The sequence below is a fragment of the Acinonyx jubatus genome, chromosome B4 (genome assembly GCF_027475565.1).
Source record: "Acinonyx jubatus isolate Ajub_Pintada_27869175 chromosome B4, VMU_Ajub_asm_v1.0, whole genome shotgun sequence".
NCBI classification, from domain to species: domain Eukaryota; kingdom Metazoa; phylum Chordata; class Mammalia; order Carnivora; family Felidae; genus Acinonyx; species Acinonyx jubatus.
The window spans coordinates 6,642,878-6,658,030 of NC_069387.1; the positions used below are offsets into that span (position 1 = coordinate 6,642,878).

The following is a 15,153-nucleotide window of genomic DNA, read 5'->3' on the forward strand; positions in this document are numbered from 1 at the left end:
CGTCTCCCCGGACCCCTCCCAGCCGCCCTGCACTCTCCGCGGGGTGCTAGAGTTTCCAGGCGGGTGTGGGGAAAGTGCCTCGGGTTTATCAGAGTTCATCTGCCGGTCTAACAGCAGGCGCCAAGCTGCCAGCATCAGTGCGACTCGAATTTCAACCATTTTCTCCGCTCAACACCTCGCTGCCCCTCCCCACCCACATAATAAGTCCATTCTTTCCAGCCAGCCCGGCTGGCCGCAAGGGCAGCCCGGGACCTCCCGCGTGGGGACACAGGCTTCACGGAGCCTTCCAGACCGTTCTCCCCTTTCGGCCCGCACATTCTGTAATCCTAGCAGGCCCAGGTAGAGGGGCGCCCGGGCCCAGCGCCCATGGCGCGGGCCTGGCCGTACTGGCTGTCCGCTCACGGGCGGGTGGCCGGCTCTCGGCCACCACCATGACCCCCATGAGCGGGAGAGAAGAGGCCTGCCTCTCCCTGACCCCCCAGGGAGGTCTGGGAGCTGCTCTCCTCTCCCCCTGGAGGAAAGCAATTGAAGAGAGGGAGAGACACCGAAAGCTGGGCCAGGCATTGTACCCGGACTTAGGCTCCGCTCCCTGAGAGGGGAGTGGGGTCATTTGAGGACCCGCACCAGACGAGTTCGGCTTCAATCACAGCACGGGGCCCTCCGCTCGGCCCGTGGTGTGGCGGCCACCGAGATATGGTAGCCAAGGGTCCACGTCAAACAGCTTTTAGGAAGAGAGTCACCTGCGGTTAGCTCTTGTTTTGAGAGAGAGAGAGAGAGAGACAGATTCTGTATTTTAGCTTTTTTTTTAATGTTTTGTTTTGTTTTGTGTTTTGAGAGACAGAGTGCGAGCAGGGGGAGGGGCAGAGAGAGAGGGAGACACAGAATCCGAAGCGGGCTCCAGGCTCCGAGCTGTCAGCCCAGAGCCCGACGTGGGGCTCGAACCCACGAGCCAGGAGATCACGAGCTGAGCCGAAGTCGGACGCTTCACTGCCTGAGCCCCCCAGGCTCCCACACCTCATTTCATTAGCTGTAAGCCCTGGTGTTTGTGTTCCCACCAGGAAAGTACGCTGCCACCTTGGGACGGCCATTTAGGCTATTTCTTGGTGTCTGTGTGTTTGCTTTTCACATTAAAAACTTTTTTACCTTTAAAAAGCAGCAAGGGGGGCGCCTGGGTGGCTTGGTCGGTGAAGCATCCGACTTCGGCTCAGGTCATGATCTCACCGCTTGTGAGTTCGAGCCCCGCGTCGGGCTCTGTGCTGACGGCTCAGAGCCTGGAGCCTGTTTCAGATACTGTGTCTCCCTCTTCTCTGCCCCTCCCCTGTTCATGCTCTGTCTCTGTCTCAAAAATAAATAAATGTTAAAAAAAAAAAAATTAAAAAAAAAAAGCAGCAAGGAACATCCTGCACACGCGACTTCGCAACCCCACGGGGGCTTCTGAGAGAAGGTCGTGAAAGGAAACCGACATAAAAACCGATGCTGTGACCTGGGGGGACCCCTAGGCTCCCGACGGTGGTGGCCAAGGTTCGCATCCTTCTTCGTGTCCCTCCCCCTTTGCGTCCAGCAGCTGGGCGGGCGGCCCCCACAGAGGCAATGGGGGCTAAGCTCCTTGCAGGTCTCGGGTGTGGGTGAGGCGCCCCAGACGACCGGAGGGTGGGGAAGCAGGAGCAGGGGACACGAGGCGGGTGGGCGGGGGTGGGGGGGGGGTCTTCATGGGGAAAGGAAGGCAGGCGCAACCGCGGAAATTCATCCCGTTCTGGCCCCGGCAGGCTGTTGCTCCGGGTTACGTCACTGCCCCCACGCCATGACGGAGCACGGGCCCACGAGGTGGGTGTCGCGGGAGACCTTCTCTGGCTACGTTGCCTTTGGGCTGTGGGCTCTTCGCGGCCCCTCCCCACCCCCGCGCGGTCCTCCCCGCGGCCCCAGAGCCAAGTGCGTGGCTCCTTCCGGGCGCCCTGACCACGCAGAGCTCTGCTCCGGCTCCCTTGCCCCCCCCACCGCCCCCCGCAGAAACTAGGACGAGACGTGTCACCTGCGCATCGCCGTGGCCGTCTGGCCGTGCAAAGGGGAAGTTCCACGAGCCCCCGCCTCCCCAGCCCCAGTCCCGGCAGGTGCACCCGTGGCTCATTAATCATGGCCACAGCCACGGTGTCTGGGCCTCTCCAAGCAGGAGTGACGTCGAAAAGCCACCGAGGGTGCGCGCGAGTTCTGTCGCGCTCCATTTCTGCACATCTAATGGCTGCGGGTTGGGACCCCCTTCCCCAGCCGCTCCCTACACCCGAGCTCCCCGGACGTGCTTCCTCGTCCCGAGCTGTTTCTAAGGAGAAGGGAGAAGGAGGGTCCCGGAGCGGTCCCGTGGCCTCCGGCTCAGCACGTCCCAGCCTGGTGCCCGGACCAGGGTCAGAAAGCAGCCCAACATTCACACCGCGGACATCCGCCTTCAGAGGGAAAAGGCGATGCTGAAGTCACGGCCCCGGGGACACCCCGCACCATCCTGTCTTCTCCTTGCCCCGTGACACTCGGCTGAGCCCCACGGGCGGGTGCTGGACGCAGGGTCCCTCGATCCACCAGAGTCGCAGTGGAAGCCACCTTCGTGTTGTCCACAGCATCCCGGCGACACCGGACAAGCAAAGGTACTGTGGCTGGATCAGCCTATGCCCAAAACGCAGCTCTGTAATGAAGGTGAGACACTCAAAGTCCCTGGATTTTAGTTCTTCTGCACAGCTTATTTTCCTTTTCTTCAGTGTTTTTTTTTTGTTGTTGTTGTTGTTTTATTTATTTTTGAGACAGAGAGAGTGTGGGTGGGAGAGGGGGCAGAGAGAGAGAGAGGGGGAGACACAGAATCCGAACAGGCCTGAGCTATCAGCACTGAGCCAGATGCAGAGCTCCAACGGAAGAATGGCGAGGTCATGACCTAGGCCAAAGTCAGACACTCAAACAACTGAGCCACCCAGGCGCCCCTCCGCAGTGTTTTTATTAAGAATAAATAAGTTTTGGGCACCCGGGGGGTTCAGTCAGTTGGGCGTCCGACTTCAGCAGGTCATGATCTCACGGTTTGTGGGTTCGAGCCCCGTGTCAGGCTTCCTACTGACAGCTCGGAGCCTGGAGCCCGCTTCGGATTCTGTGTCTCCCTCTCTCTCTGCCCCTCCCCTGCCTGCGTGCGCTCACTCTCTCTCAAAAAGAAATGAAAACATGAAAAGATGCATATATTGGTTGAGTGAACAAGTGAACGTGTTTGTTTTGAAGCATTTTGTCTTCTGGGAAAGTTGCAGGAACATTTAAGACGTTACGGTCCGTCACTTATACACCCAGGTTTCTATAATGTTTTTATCGCAAGTCCTCAAAGTACCCGATTTCAAGTTTGCCAGGCAGGTGGAGGATGAGGTTAAAAAGAATAAAGAGTCGCCTCCAGATTGCATGGGGGAAATTTCAGTGTCTAGAATATTCCTGGGCTCCAGCCTTCTTCAAAGGCAACTACACTTCACCTCTGAGCCGAGCCTTCAGACTCTGCATTGATTCTACCTTCCCCTGGAAAGGTTTGCTTTTCCTGTAGCGTCCGTGTGAACTCTCAGGTGGGAGCTGGCTTTCGGCAGCTTTCTCTCCCTCCCATTCGTGGGGCTGGACGAGCCCAGCCGTGTGAGGCCAACAGCGGTGGCAGGTACACGGCTCATACATCCATTCCCGCTCAGGTGCCGGGACTGGTGTCTTTCCTCCATTTCAAATAGAACTTATCTTTTAAAAGCACACTAGAACGTATTTATAATGTATTTTGTGCTGATGGTGCAATTTCATGGACGTATCCGTGAACTCAGTGTGTGTGAGATATTCATCTTATATAACCAGAAATTCCCAGTGAGCAAGTCAGGACACTGGGCCCCCCTCCTGCACAAACACAGCTGTTGTTTTGAGAAAATAATATGATTAACAGAGAATTTTCAGGAAGAATGCTGTGTCCTTAAAAATGAATTTTGCCCGGGTGGCTCGGTCGGTTTGGTGTCCAACTTTGGCTCAGGTCACGATCTCGCGGTCTGTGGGTTCGAGCCCCGTGTCGGGCTCTGTGCTGACAGCTCGGAGCCTGGAGCCCGCTTCCGATTCTGTGTCTCCCTCTCTCTCTGCCCCTCTCCTGCTTGTGCTCTATCTCTCTCCCTCTCTCTGCAACCCCCCACTCATGTGCTCTCTCAAAAGTATTTTTAAAACATTTTAAAATTAATTTTAAATTGGCCTCCTATGAGATGCATACACACCCACACACACACACCTTTATTTGCAAAAGTCAAAACAGAAAGGACTGTTGCTACAACTTCTTCCTTTCTTCCCAGATCCTGAATTCCAAATACTTCTATTCAAGAGACAGACGCTTTGAGGATAGCAAGTTTGCTTTTATTCCTGAGTTTGAGGTGACTCCAGAAAAATGAAAGGAAGCGTCCCCAGACGAGCGGTCAGGACCTTACCTTCATTCTCAGGATCTCCCACGCGGAGCCAGAGGCTGATTCGGACGGGGTCCCCGAAGAAGAGCCCACAGGGGACCTAGGGGGAACCTGAAGGCAAGTCTGCACACAGGTTGGTAGGAGGGAAGACATTCAGCAAAAGAAACTAAGAAACCAATCGCACAAAAGAAGCAAAGGCTCCAGGATTTCGCGAGAGGGAGAGACTGACACAGCCACACTCAGAGGCAGGAATGGGTGGCGGCAATGGTCGCCAGATCCGCCCGCGTAGACGTGCCGAGGACAGACGCGGACTGTGATGAGTCCAGTACCTAAGAGGTAAAGGAAAAGAAAAGCGAGGTTTCAAACACCGACCACCCCGCAGACACAGCACACGGAAGAGGGCAGGCCAAGAGCCGGGTGGGGACGACGGGGTCAGAGCAGAGGGGACCTCCCGGAGTGGTTTGTGGAATCAAGAGGGCAGAGCTGGGGGGAGCGAGAGTCTGGAGACTCTAGGAAGAAAGAGACTAACGGAAGCACCTGCCCAGGGGAGTGACAAAGGAGGCAGCCAGCTGCACCTGGAAGGACGGGGCGCGGAGACGAGGGCCGCGGGACAGCAGCGCCGCTGTGATGGGGCACGGAGCAAATGGGAGCTCCTGGCAGTTTTCTCAGCATGACAGGGGACAAAAAACTGGGAAGCCGTGGGCGAGGTGGTCTAGGAGGCTGGAGCAGAACGGAGTGGATGCTGGGGCTGGGGGGCGCGGGGGAAAGAGGTGACCCCAGTTGGCCACATGCCAGCGGGAGCCCTGGTGGCGGGAGGGGACCCCGTGCCGCTGTGACTCTGCCGGGCGTCCTCTGCAGCCAAGAGCACAGGGCCAGAGAGGGGCGTCGAGGTGGTGAGGGACCTGGGACCGTATGGAGTGGCACCCACCGGGGCCTCAGTGATCGCTGGATTCGTGGGACAGTGGGCGGGGGGAGAAAGGTGCTTCCATTTGCAAGATGCTCACAGCTGCTGGACATTCTAGAAAACTCCGTTGGGTGGCGGCCTCTGTATACTCCCTTCCGCCCGCGGCTTGGCGCTCTCGGCCATCTCTGGGATGGTTTCCCAGCCTCCTCCCCGCCTCCTCCAGGCGCAGACGCCAGCCCGCGGCCCAGCTCTCGCCGTACTGCAGGGATGTTTCCACCCTGGCGCTCCTTCCCTCTCCCGCCCTCAGCCGTCCCCTCCACGGAGGCCTGAACTTGGTCTTCCCCTGAATCCCCGGGTCTGGAACGTTGGATCCCCAAACACAGCGGCGTCATCGAGTGAATCGTGCTGCGTTTATTGCTTGGAGGTTCAGGAAGTACCTTCATCTGCCGCAGAAAGATAAAGATCAGAGGGTCTGAGTGCACCCCTTCCTTGTGCGGACGAAGAAGCCGAAGCCCAGAGAGGCCGCCTTTGTTTCTTCTTTCTCACGGCCTCCCAGCGCCGGATGTCACGTTCCGTGTCCCTGCTGCTTCTAACCAGGGACTGTTCCCTTCGGCACGTGGCGGAGCACGGTGGGAATGTGAACAGGCTTGGGCAGGACCACCGGCGCTGGGGGGGGGGGGGGGGGTAGACAGTGCCAGAACCACGAGCCAGAAAGGCCGCTTGAAGCGCAAAACCGCCCCAGAGGCAGATGGAAGAAGTACCAGCTAGACGCGGCGTGTGCATACGAGGGACCCGATGGGAAGGTGGCAGATGCCCCGGGATGTCAGAGTCCCAGAGGGATAAGCCGCTTGTCTGTGCGTGTGACGGTTAAATAAATGGTCGGGAATGGTTGCTGCGTGTCTGCCGTTCTGTACAGTAGTTTGTGTTGGTTTAACGTGTCACTCGCTGCTCCGTTTACGGCTATTTCACGTAATCCAGAGATTTCTACAAGCAAGGGTGCGGTTGGATTCATCAAGGCTTTTTGTCTACAGCCCTAACTCCACGATCCCTCAAAACATAAACGTAACCACATGCTGTGTCTTTACGTTTCATTCTCCTAGTTTAAAATTTTTTTAATGTGTATTTATTTTTGAGAGAGAGAGAGCGTGCACGTGAGCGGGGGAGGGGCAGAGAGGGAGACACAGAATCCGAAGCAGGCTCCAGGCTCTGAGCCATCAGCACAGAGCCCGACGCAGGGCTCGAACCCACGAACTGTGAGATCGCTTAACCGACTGAGCCATCCAGGCGCCCTGGTCTTAATTTTTTTTTTTTTTTAAGTCTCTTGAACGTGAACTATCTCGTGCCCTACTTATTAAACCGACTAAAATAAATATTTAAAGTTACGTTTCTAAGTCTTAGCCTAGCCGTGTGACTTTATTTGCTGCTTTTTTTTTTTTTAGCTGGATCACGTTCTAATGGTTCCGAGTTAGTAACTGCACTGTACGTGTTGCGGGTGGCTGGACGAAGGAGATAGAATTCGCATTTTGGATTCACTGTCTCAGTCGGCTCAGGGTGCTATTCCAAGAATGCCATAGGCCGGGGGGCTTAGACTGGGGGCGCTTAACCAACAGACATTCCTCTCCCACAGCTCTGGAGGCTGGGGGTCCAGGGTCCATGGGCCTGCGGGTGCGGCGTCTGGCGAGAGCCCTGCCCCTCGTTCACAGACAGATGCTGACTTGGGTCTGTCCTCGCGTGGGGGAGAGCAGGAAGACCACCTCTGCGTGTCTCTTCCTACAGGGGCACGAATCCCATCCGGGGGCCCCAGCCTCGTGACCTCATCACCCTCCAAAGGCCACCACACTGGGAATTTAGGCTGCGGCATGTGAATTCTGGGGGGAACACAAACATTCACTGCATGCCGTTCACTTTGGCCGAGAGATAAATTTCAAGAAATAAATCCTGTCCCTTAATCCACCTATGAGGACACAAGACGCAATCAAAGACTCGGCGTGATGCCTGAAAGAAGCAGGGAGGTGGCCTGTCCCGCTCCCAGCATGCCACCGCCCGGCTGTGATGGAGTGTCACCCAGGTTTATGCGACCGGCCCCACCCCCTCTAGCCGGAAGTAGTAAATCACCCAAAAGTCCCACGGAAGAAGATAAGGCACCCAGCACGGGTGGGTAGAGAACATTCCGTCCCTTTAATTGGGGAAATGGGACGCTTTGAATCGGGAAACCCTTAGGGAGGGACCTGCTCAGAGGTTTCTCTTCCTCAGATGACGAGGGGATACGGATCCGGGGGCGGGGGGGCCCTGCTAAGACCCCAGTTCGTCAGCCGCTTGGACGTGCTAACACGGCTGTGGTCAGGATGCAACTCCTCTGGCTGGAATGTGGTGGTGGCTGATGTCATGTAACTGCTTACTCAGCACCACTCCCCCCATTTATACGGGAAAGAAATGATGGCCCGGACGGTGAGGTCACGGTGAGGTCACGGTGAGGTCATGGCAAAGCTAGCAAGTTCAGCCTGGCCCTGTTTTAGGTCTTCCACACGACGTGGGAAAAACCGCGCAGCTGCGCTCTGCCTCAGTTTCCCCACCTGAGAAGCGAATTCCTTTCTTCTGCATTTACTTTTTTTTAAAGGCTTGCGATGCACAGCACACGTGACCCACGGAAAACACTATGTTTTCCAATCAGATTATGAGGTCCTTAGTACAACGTGAATGTGGAGATATCTGGAGATACCGCGGTCTCCAGCTAAGAACACTTAATGGTAAATAACTTCCGCAATAAAAAGACGCAGACAACAAAGAGGAGGAAAAAGAAACGTGGGATTTGTCTGAAGTAAGTAAAACGTTAAAATAAAAGCTCAACCTTGATACTTGAGTATAGGAGAGTAAGTGAGAGGTACCTCGCAGGAATACTCGTCCCTGCTCTTAGAAACCAGTAGTAACTGGGGGTCCCCGGGGGGATTAGTCGGTTGAGCGTCCAACTTCAGCTCAGGTCATGGGCTCCCGCTTCGTGGGTTCGAGCCCCGCATTCGGCTCTGTGCTAACCACTGAGAGCCTGCTTCAGATTCCGTGTCTCCCCCTCTCTCTGACCTTCAGCAACTAGTGCTCTCTCTGTCTTTCAAAAATAAATAAATAAATAAATACATGTTTAAAAAATGTTAAAAAAAAGAAAGAAACCAGTAGTAACCGGGAGTTAACTGGTAACGTGTAGTAACAGCCCTTCTGTTTGGTCTTTTTGGTGTTTTTTTTGTTTTGTTTTGTTTTTTGTTTTTTTTGAGAAGACTCCACGCCCAGCACGGGGCTCGAACTCACAACCCTAAAATCAAGCATCACGCGCTGCACGACTGAGCCGGCCAGCGCGCCCCCCCGCCCCCCCCCCCCCCCCCCGCAGCCTAGAGGCCCAAACCCGGACGGCACCGCAGGCATGAGGCACGGCCCCCGGAGAGCTCCAGGGACGTCTGCACGGCTGGGCGGGGTTTACATACCGGGAGGCCTCCGGGGAGCCCGCCCTGCTTCACACCCCTCTTCTTCCTCTGAGCCCCGAAGTACGGACGCGTCTGTCCGCGGCTGGGCTGGTGTTTTCGCACCTCGGGTATGAACTCCGGCAGCGGGTCTGGGAAAACCCGAGAGCTGGGTGGGTTCGCGCGGCGGAGAGCGAGCGGGTCCCCCAGACGGAAGGGAAACGTCCCCTCCCTCCCCCCGCCCCCCCCCCCCCCCGGCCGCCCTCAGCCCGGCTTCCCCCCGATGACGCGACGGGCTTCACGGACGGGCCCACTCACTGACCTCTGAGGCCCCCGCCACCGATGTAACCTTTCCCTCGTGGGGTCGGACCGTCTGTCCGGAACAGCCGCAGTGCCCCCCGCGTGCCCACTTCCTGGCTCGGCCTCCCTGACACGTGGGACGGCTGCCCAGACTGCCAGCGCGGCCGCACCTTCGCTGGGAACGTGGGCAGCCCCATGAGGCCCCGTGCCGGCCCCACCTCCCATCCCAGTGCCGCGGGGGCCTGGTGGGTCACCTCCCCCGGGACCGCGAGCAAATGAGGCCGGAGTCACGACACAGGTACAGGAGGGCCGAGTGGAGCACCGGCCGAGTCTCCAGCTCCGGGACGGGCCAGGAAAAACCAGCCGCGCGGGGCTGTCCTGTTTATTAGCTTTACGGGAACGGACAGAAACACATCAGCACAGCCGAGCGGCCTCTTACAAAGCCCGTGGAGAGAAAGATGGTCTCTGGGATGCACGTTTTCGATTTTCAACCAAATTTTTTTTTAATGAAAACTCATTTTCAAGGGCAAGATATCACAGCAGAAGAAAATCCCCTCCTAAGAAAAGCCTGAATTGCTTACAATGATCAAACCTACGAGCTATTTGCATGACCCGGGCCCGGGCCCACGCAGGCTCCCCTGAGGCGGAGGGTGGCCACGCACGCGGAGGCCACGGGAGCTCTGCGAGGGGAGATTCCGAAGCGCTAACGGCAGGCGAAAAGCAGAGTGCCCAAACGTGGCCCTTGCCACGGAGGAAAGCGGCTTTGTGGCGACGTTCCTTCACCGGTTCCCACACGACAGGCCGTGAGAGGGACGAGCCGGCCGGCCTGATGCGCGCGCACCGGGCCGACGAGGCGGCGTGACCTTTCTCCTCGGTGCTACCCTCTCTCTCTATCACGGCGGTGGGGGGTGGCGGAGGGGAGGACGCACAAGGAAAGACCACTGTCGCCCCAGCGCCCCGCCCCTACGCTTCTCTCAGGCCGACCTGGGGCCTACGCGCCAGCAGGGGTGGGTCACGGGTCGCAGTCAACCGTCGGGAGGCCGGGCGCGCGCCGGCCACAGGAGCCGCACCGTGGCGTCCCCGCGCGTCCCCTTTCGTTCGGGCCCGGCGTCAGAGCCCCCCGGACGGTCCCAGGCCGAACGCGGTCTCTGAGTCAAACGGGTGCGCTGCTAGGTAGTCCCGGTACTCGCCGTCCAGCAGCCCGGCCGCGTAGCCCCTGGCGAACCAGCAGTCTACCTGCTCCTCCCCGTTGTAGATCCTCCTCTGCTTCCGGACCACCGGGACCTGGTGCCCTCTCACCTTCAGGACCGTCTCCGGCCCGTCGCCCGCCCTCGGGCGCGGAGGCCGGCCAGGGCCCGGGCTGAGCCCGGCGGGCTCCTGCGTGAGCGTGGCGTCCCGGCTCAGGAACTGACCTAGGAGGACACAAGAAAGCGCCGGGTGTGAGTCGAGTGCAGGCCGCCCTGGGCTGAGGAGCGTCAGGCCCGAGGAGCCCACCGGTGGCGGCCGGCCAGCGCTCGGGGTTACCCGAGGTGGGGGGCGGGGGCGGAGGAGCTCGGAGGCGGGGGGTCTGGCTGACCGCGGTCCGAGGTCGGACCCTCCCGGAAGACTCGCACCTTCTGGTGTCAGCGACGGGGCGCGTGTTGGGAGGGTACGGACGGGGGAGGGGGGGCCCCAGGTGGCATTCAGAGCGGTCCCCACCCCCCCCACCCCCGTTAACACTGGGAGGCTGCCGGACCACTAGTACAGACGGGGAACCAGAGCTGGAAGGACAGGAGGGGGGGAAGGGCGGGGCGTGCCCTCTCCTCCGGCCACAGGCCCCTCCGGACCACGCATTCGGTGTCTGTTCGGTCTCCTCCGGAAACACTCCGCAGAGTACCGCAGGTCACGTGAGGGCACGGCCGAGGCCAAAGGAATCCCGGCCTGCGCCCCTGGCCGTCAGGCCGGACCCCACCCGTCCAGCTCCAGTGCCAGGAAATCCTGCTTTCTAACCAGGCCCTGGCGGCGGCCGCCCCGCACTTGTGGGCAGAGGACCCACGTGGGACCTCGCGCGGAAACCAGAGGACACGGCCTGCCGCCCGGGGCGGGACGGGGGCCTCATGCCTGTGCTGGGCGCGGACTGCCCTCCGCTTGCAACTTCCCGAGTCAGGAGCCAGACCCCGAGAGGATTATCCCCCCAAGTCTCGGCCCGTTCTCCCAGGAGGCCAGTGACAATTCGTTTATGAACCCCTCCCCGTTCCGGAAAGCCGCCAGGAGGCAAGACGTGTGATTTCACGACTGCGCTTCTCACTCAAGCTAAAGGCACGGGCAACAGGAGCCTCGCTCTGGGACCCTGACGTCTAACGCTCGACCCGGCGTGAGGGCGGCCGCCCACCTAACAGTCCGTGGCAGCTGCTGGACAGGCCTCTGCTGCTGGAGATGTAGAAGCCCAGGTGGTCCCGCTGGTAGGGGGCCGGCTTTTTGTAGAGGTGAATGAGGACGACGAAGGCAATGGTGCCCTGGATGGTGACGGTGACGTTGGCGTTGGCGGACACCGACACCTCCAGCCCGCGGCGCCCCACCACCGCGCTCCGGTTGCACGGGAGGACCAGCCTGTCCCCACCGTCCAGGATGACTCTGCTCGGAGTGATCTCCAGATAGGACCGCTCGGGCTTGTTGGCGAGGATGGTGATGGTGCGGAAGTAAGTGCGCTGCTTCTTGTGGCCGCCTGGGGGAGCCGGCGCCCCGATCAGCTCCCCGTTCACCGTCACGCCTCGGAGGCAGAGGGGAGAGGACAAGGGTCAGCGGACCAGCCCACCTTCCAGCCACCTGCACGCGAACATCTGATAGAATCTCCTCCCTCCTCTGTCCTTGACTCTGAATCTCCGGCCCCATGAAGTCTGACTCCCGGGTAGGTAGGGGCCGCTCAGTCCTACCGAGTGAATGAGCGAACGTGTGAATGAGTGAAGGCAGGAAGGTATGAACCTACCTCCCCCATCTTTCCCGTATCTTGGGGTGGGGGCAGCAAAGAGGGGGCGTGGGTCAAGATACCACAGAAGGAGGTGTGCATGTCTGTTTGCCTTTGTCCCTGGGTCTGGTTGTAGTGACGAAAGTCCTGCATGGCCCTGACGCCCATTTCCTATCCGCTAGTTTCCGCGGATCCTGATGTGGCGATCCCGTGATGCCACGGGCAGTGTGGGAGAATGTGAAGATTAACATCTTTTCTAGTCCAAAGACTCAGGTTCTGCACCTCCTAGGTGGGTATGCCTGGATAAGTCACTTTAAAAAACAGCCTCGATTATCACATCTATAAAATGGGCACGTAACACAGATCAGATCCCAGGAGGTCGCACACGCATAAGATGTCGACTGCCGTCAAGCTGAACTCCATCCTTCTTTTCCTTCATCGTCACTAACACCACGGCGGCTTTCCTAGACTCATGTAGGCCCTACGTTTCTGCGCTGTCCCAGTGGACAGCTGACAGAAGATTCCACGTGGAGCAGCCAGGCCTGCATGAGATGCTGCCTGGTGAGGGTGTAATTGGCAAGACTCAAAGACTTCTATCTAATGAACTCTTGTCTTGCTCTGCTTTGGGGATAACCTTCCTCTAAATCTTGGCTAGCGGCCCCTTAGACATTCCAGGAGAAATCCCAGCCACGTACTTCAGCCTCAAGGCTCCAGGCATCACCTTCTGGCGGTTTCCCATCTCAGACACCACACTGAACACAGGAACGCCAGGAAGGTGGGTGGGTACCTCCTAGGAAGGCGGGTACCTCTGGGGAGGACACAGGCAGGCCCCTATCTCACTGCTGAGCCCGAGTGAGGACAAGCTGACATTTAGCTCGAAGGCTAGGAAACCTCGTGAGAGCACAGGGCGGGGAAGGGGCCCCGGGACCGCACATTATGTAATCACATCGCACGGTCACCCGGCCATGGGACGCTCTGTAACCTAGCCTTCCAGAAACGCATCCTCTCAGAACTGAGAAATGCCATGTCGCCAGCCCTCGGGCACTGTTACCTGCGTGTGAGTCGAGAGCCTTTCACACACTGACCTCCTTCACCCAGCCGCTCTACAGACTGAAGGAGATCAGAGCCCTTGTTAGCTCGGTGTTCAGTGCTCACAGAGCTGTGGGCTTCGCATCCCCGTCGCCGAGGAACCGGGAGAGAGCACTGCGGGACTCCGGCCCTCCTGCTGTTCGAGTCCTCGACTGGAAAGTCACGAACTCCACAGGACCCGTTCATTTACAAAACGACTTCAGATCCATTACTGACAACAGCCTGGTGGGGCTGCCCGAGGAAGTACCACTGTCTCCGAGCTACGAGGAGCACGTGTGCCCAAGGCCACGAAAGGAGTCACGTGAGAGCAATGCTTCCAACCCACGTCGTCGTGACACCGCGCCCCACACCCAGCCCAGTGCCGTCAGTGTGTGGTATGTCCCCTTACACACACACACACCCATCGCAAGGACGGAGGGGGCTGTGATACCTACCTTAACCTTGCCCAGAGGTCACAAGGGAGGGAAGAACTTACCAGAATCCGCGTGATCAGAGACGAGCCTCAGGATGTCCCCCGGCTGCCCGTCGATGTTGAAGCAGACGGTGAGATTGCTCAGGGGGAAATCCACGACAAAATGGGGGTCTCCATCCACTGCCAGGCCAGCAAGAAACAGGACAGAGAAAGAAATTTACCGGGTGCTTTTCGCGTGTAAACAGTCCCTTCTGATTTCTCCGAAGTCAGTTAGCTAGCCTGTCCCTCATCCTCCGTGTCTGCGTGAGGAAGGGGCCAGGCGGCTGAGGCACCAGGGTTACCACGTGCGGAGTCTGTGGACTCAGGTCCCCGAAACCCAGACGCGAGGCTTTCGCCACACCGCAAAGATCATTTCCTTTCTCTTTGGCCTCCTGTCCCGGGAAGAGACGTGGTGACAGCCCTCCCACGCCTGTGACCACAGCGCCACGGCACTGGAGACCGTGACATACATGGTCCCCGAAGGACAGTGGCAACGGCCAAGCCCGGTGCATGGCGGTGACCAGGAAGGGTGCAGGGTCACTGGGGGTGACAGTGGAAACCCCCACCCTGGGGCACGCCGACTTAAACGCTCTCCAAAGTTTTGCCTACAGATGAGACCGCAGAGCGTGGCCGGCCCCTGTTCCTTCCCACTGTCCTCATGGTCACCTCTGCTGAACATGAACCGCCTTGCCTCGTACTGTCCAGGCGAAATAGTTCCCGACAGTCCACAGCAATTCCCCCTCCCTCAGGAGACGGGACAGTTAGTTGCCTTCTAACTTGCATGCCGAACACAACGTGTCTGGGAACTCCTCTCCGTTTTACGTGCACGTACCCGCCTGAGCATATGGTCAGTCTTCTCAAGTCACAAGCAAATTCATGTCCTTGGCATGACTGCTGAAAACCCCTTTGTGTCCCCAGGGTGACTCACAAAGGCCCACGGAAGAATCTGGCTGATCTCACCGTGCAGTGACCAAAGCATCCTATGACTATATAAACAGATACAAGGTACTGGTCTTTTACAGATGGGGGGACCCGGGACGCCCATAGCAGGTTAACAGTGCTGTGCATACTTGTGGCCCTCCCTAGGTCTGAACACAACGATGTGACAGTTCTTAGAGGGTTTCTTGTGCTCAGGCCACGTCACTTCTACTCAAATCATCCGGATCGTTCTACAGGGAAAGACGCTCCTTATTCCAAAAAGGAGAGGGAGACGTCTGAACGTCATCACTCCACACGGCATCCAAGAGGGAAGGAAGTTCCCTCGCACTCCACAGAGCACATGTGCGTTAGGAACCGTGCGCTCTTATCCGTCGGAGACGGCGCGCACCCCCTCCGCACGGCTAACCTCGGGGACGCTCCCAGCTTTGTGAACCTGTGCGTCCAGCACGATGGCAGCGAGGCGATGACAGAGACTCACCGAGGAAGACGTGTGCCCTTTAAGAATACAACCCTGTCTTTGTGTTGTCATCCCGTCTGGATTTTTATTACAATCCCAGAGAGCCGGCCAAAGGGCTTTTCATGGTATTTTTATTTGTCTTTCCCTTCTAAAGCCAAAGATTAAAATAATAATTAGTAGTCACAAACCCTGTTCGGGA

The 15,153-nt window shown here is 58.3% G+C and overlaps 2 protein-coding genes and 1 long non-coding RNA gene across 6 annotated transcripts in view; 1 reads left to right on the plus strand and 2 right to left on the minus strand.

Annotated features, from left to right (window-relative positions):
• Positions 1-4,648: 4,648 nt before the first annotated feature.
• LOC128316273 (uncharacterized) lies at positions 4,649-8,969 on the minus strand. The gene is made up of 2 exons (XM_053225237.1): positions 8,799-8,969; positions 4,649-6,312 (listed from the first exon to the last, which is right to left on the minus strand). The coding sequence occupies exon 2, from the start codon at positions 5,769-5,771 to the stop codon at positions 4,857-4,859; it is 915 nt and encodes a 304-aa protein (XP_053081212.1). The 5' UTR covers positions 5,772-6,312; positions 8,799-8,969; the 3' UTR covers positions 4,649-4,856.
• Positions 8,970-9,551: 582 nt separating this feature from the next.
• Positions 9,552-15,153, minus strand: part of ITIH5 (inter-alpha-trypsin inhibitor heavy chain 5) — a 79,142-nt gene continuing 73,540 nt past the window's right edge. The window contains exons 12-14 of the mRNA XM_027073373.2: positions 13,583-13,699; positions 11,446-11,823; positions 9,552-10,486 (exon numbers count right to left, since the gene is read on the minus strand). Coding sequence (XP_026929174.1) covers positions 10,185-10,486; positions 11,446-11,823; positions 13,583-13,699 — 797 coding nt within the window. The 3' untranslated portion in view covers positions 9,552-10,184. The remainder of the gene's footprint in view (positions 10,487-11,445; positions 11,824-13,582; positions 13,700-15,153) is intronic.
• LOC113603581 (uncharacterized) lies at positions 11,767-15,025 on the plus strand. Of its 4 annotated transcripts, XR_008299898.1 has the most exons (4): positions 11,767-12,307; positions 13,117-13,481; positions 14,477-14,563; positions 14,645-15,025. It is a non-coding gene; the product is annotated as an uncharacterized LOC113603581 (long non-coding RNA). The 4 variants fall into 4 exon arrangements; XR_003425183.2 differs by having other exon boundaries at positions 14,477-15,025; XR_008299897.1 differs by having other exon boundaries at positions 11,767-11,965; positions 12,201-12,307; positions 13,117-15,025.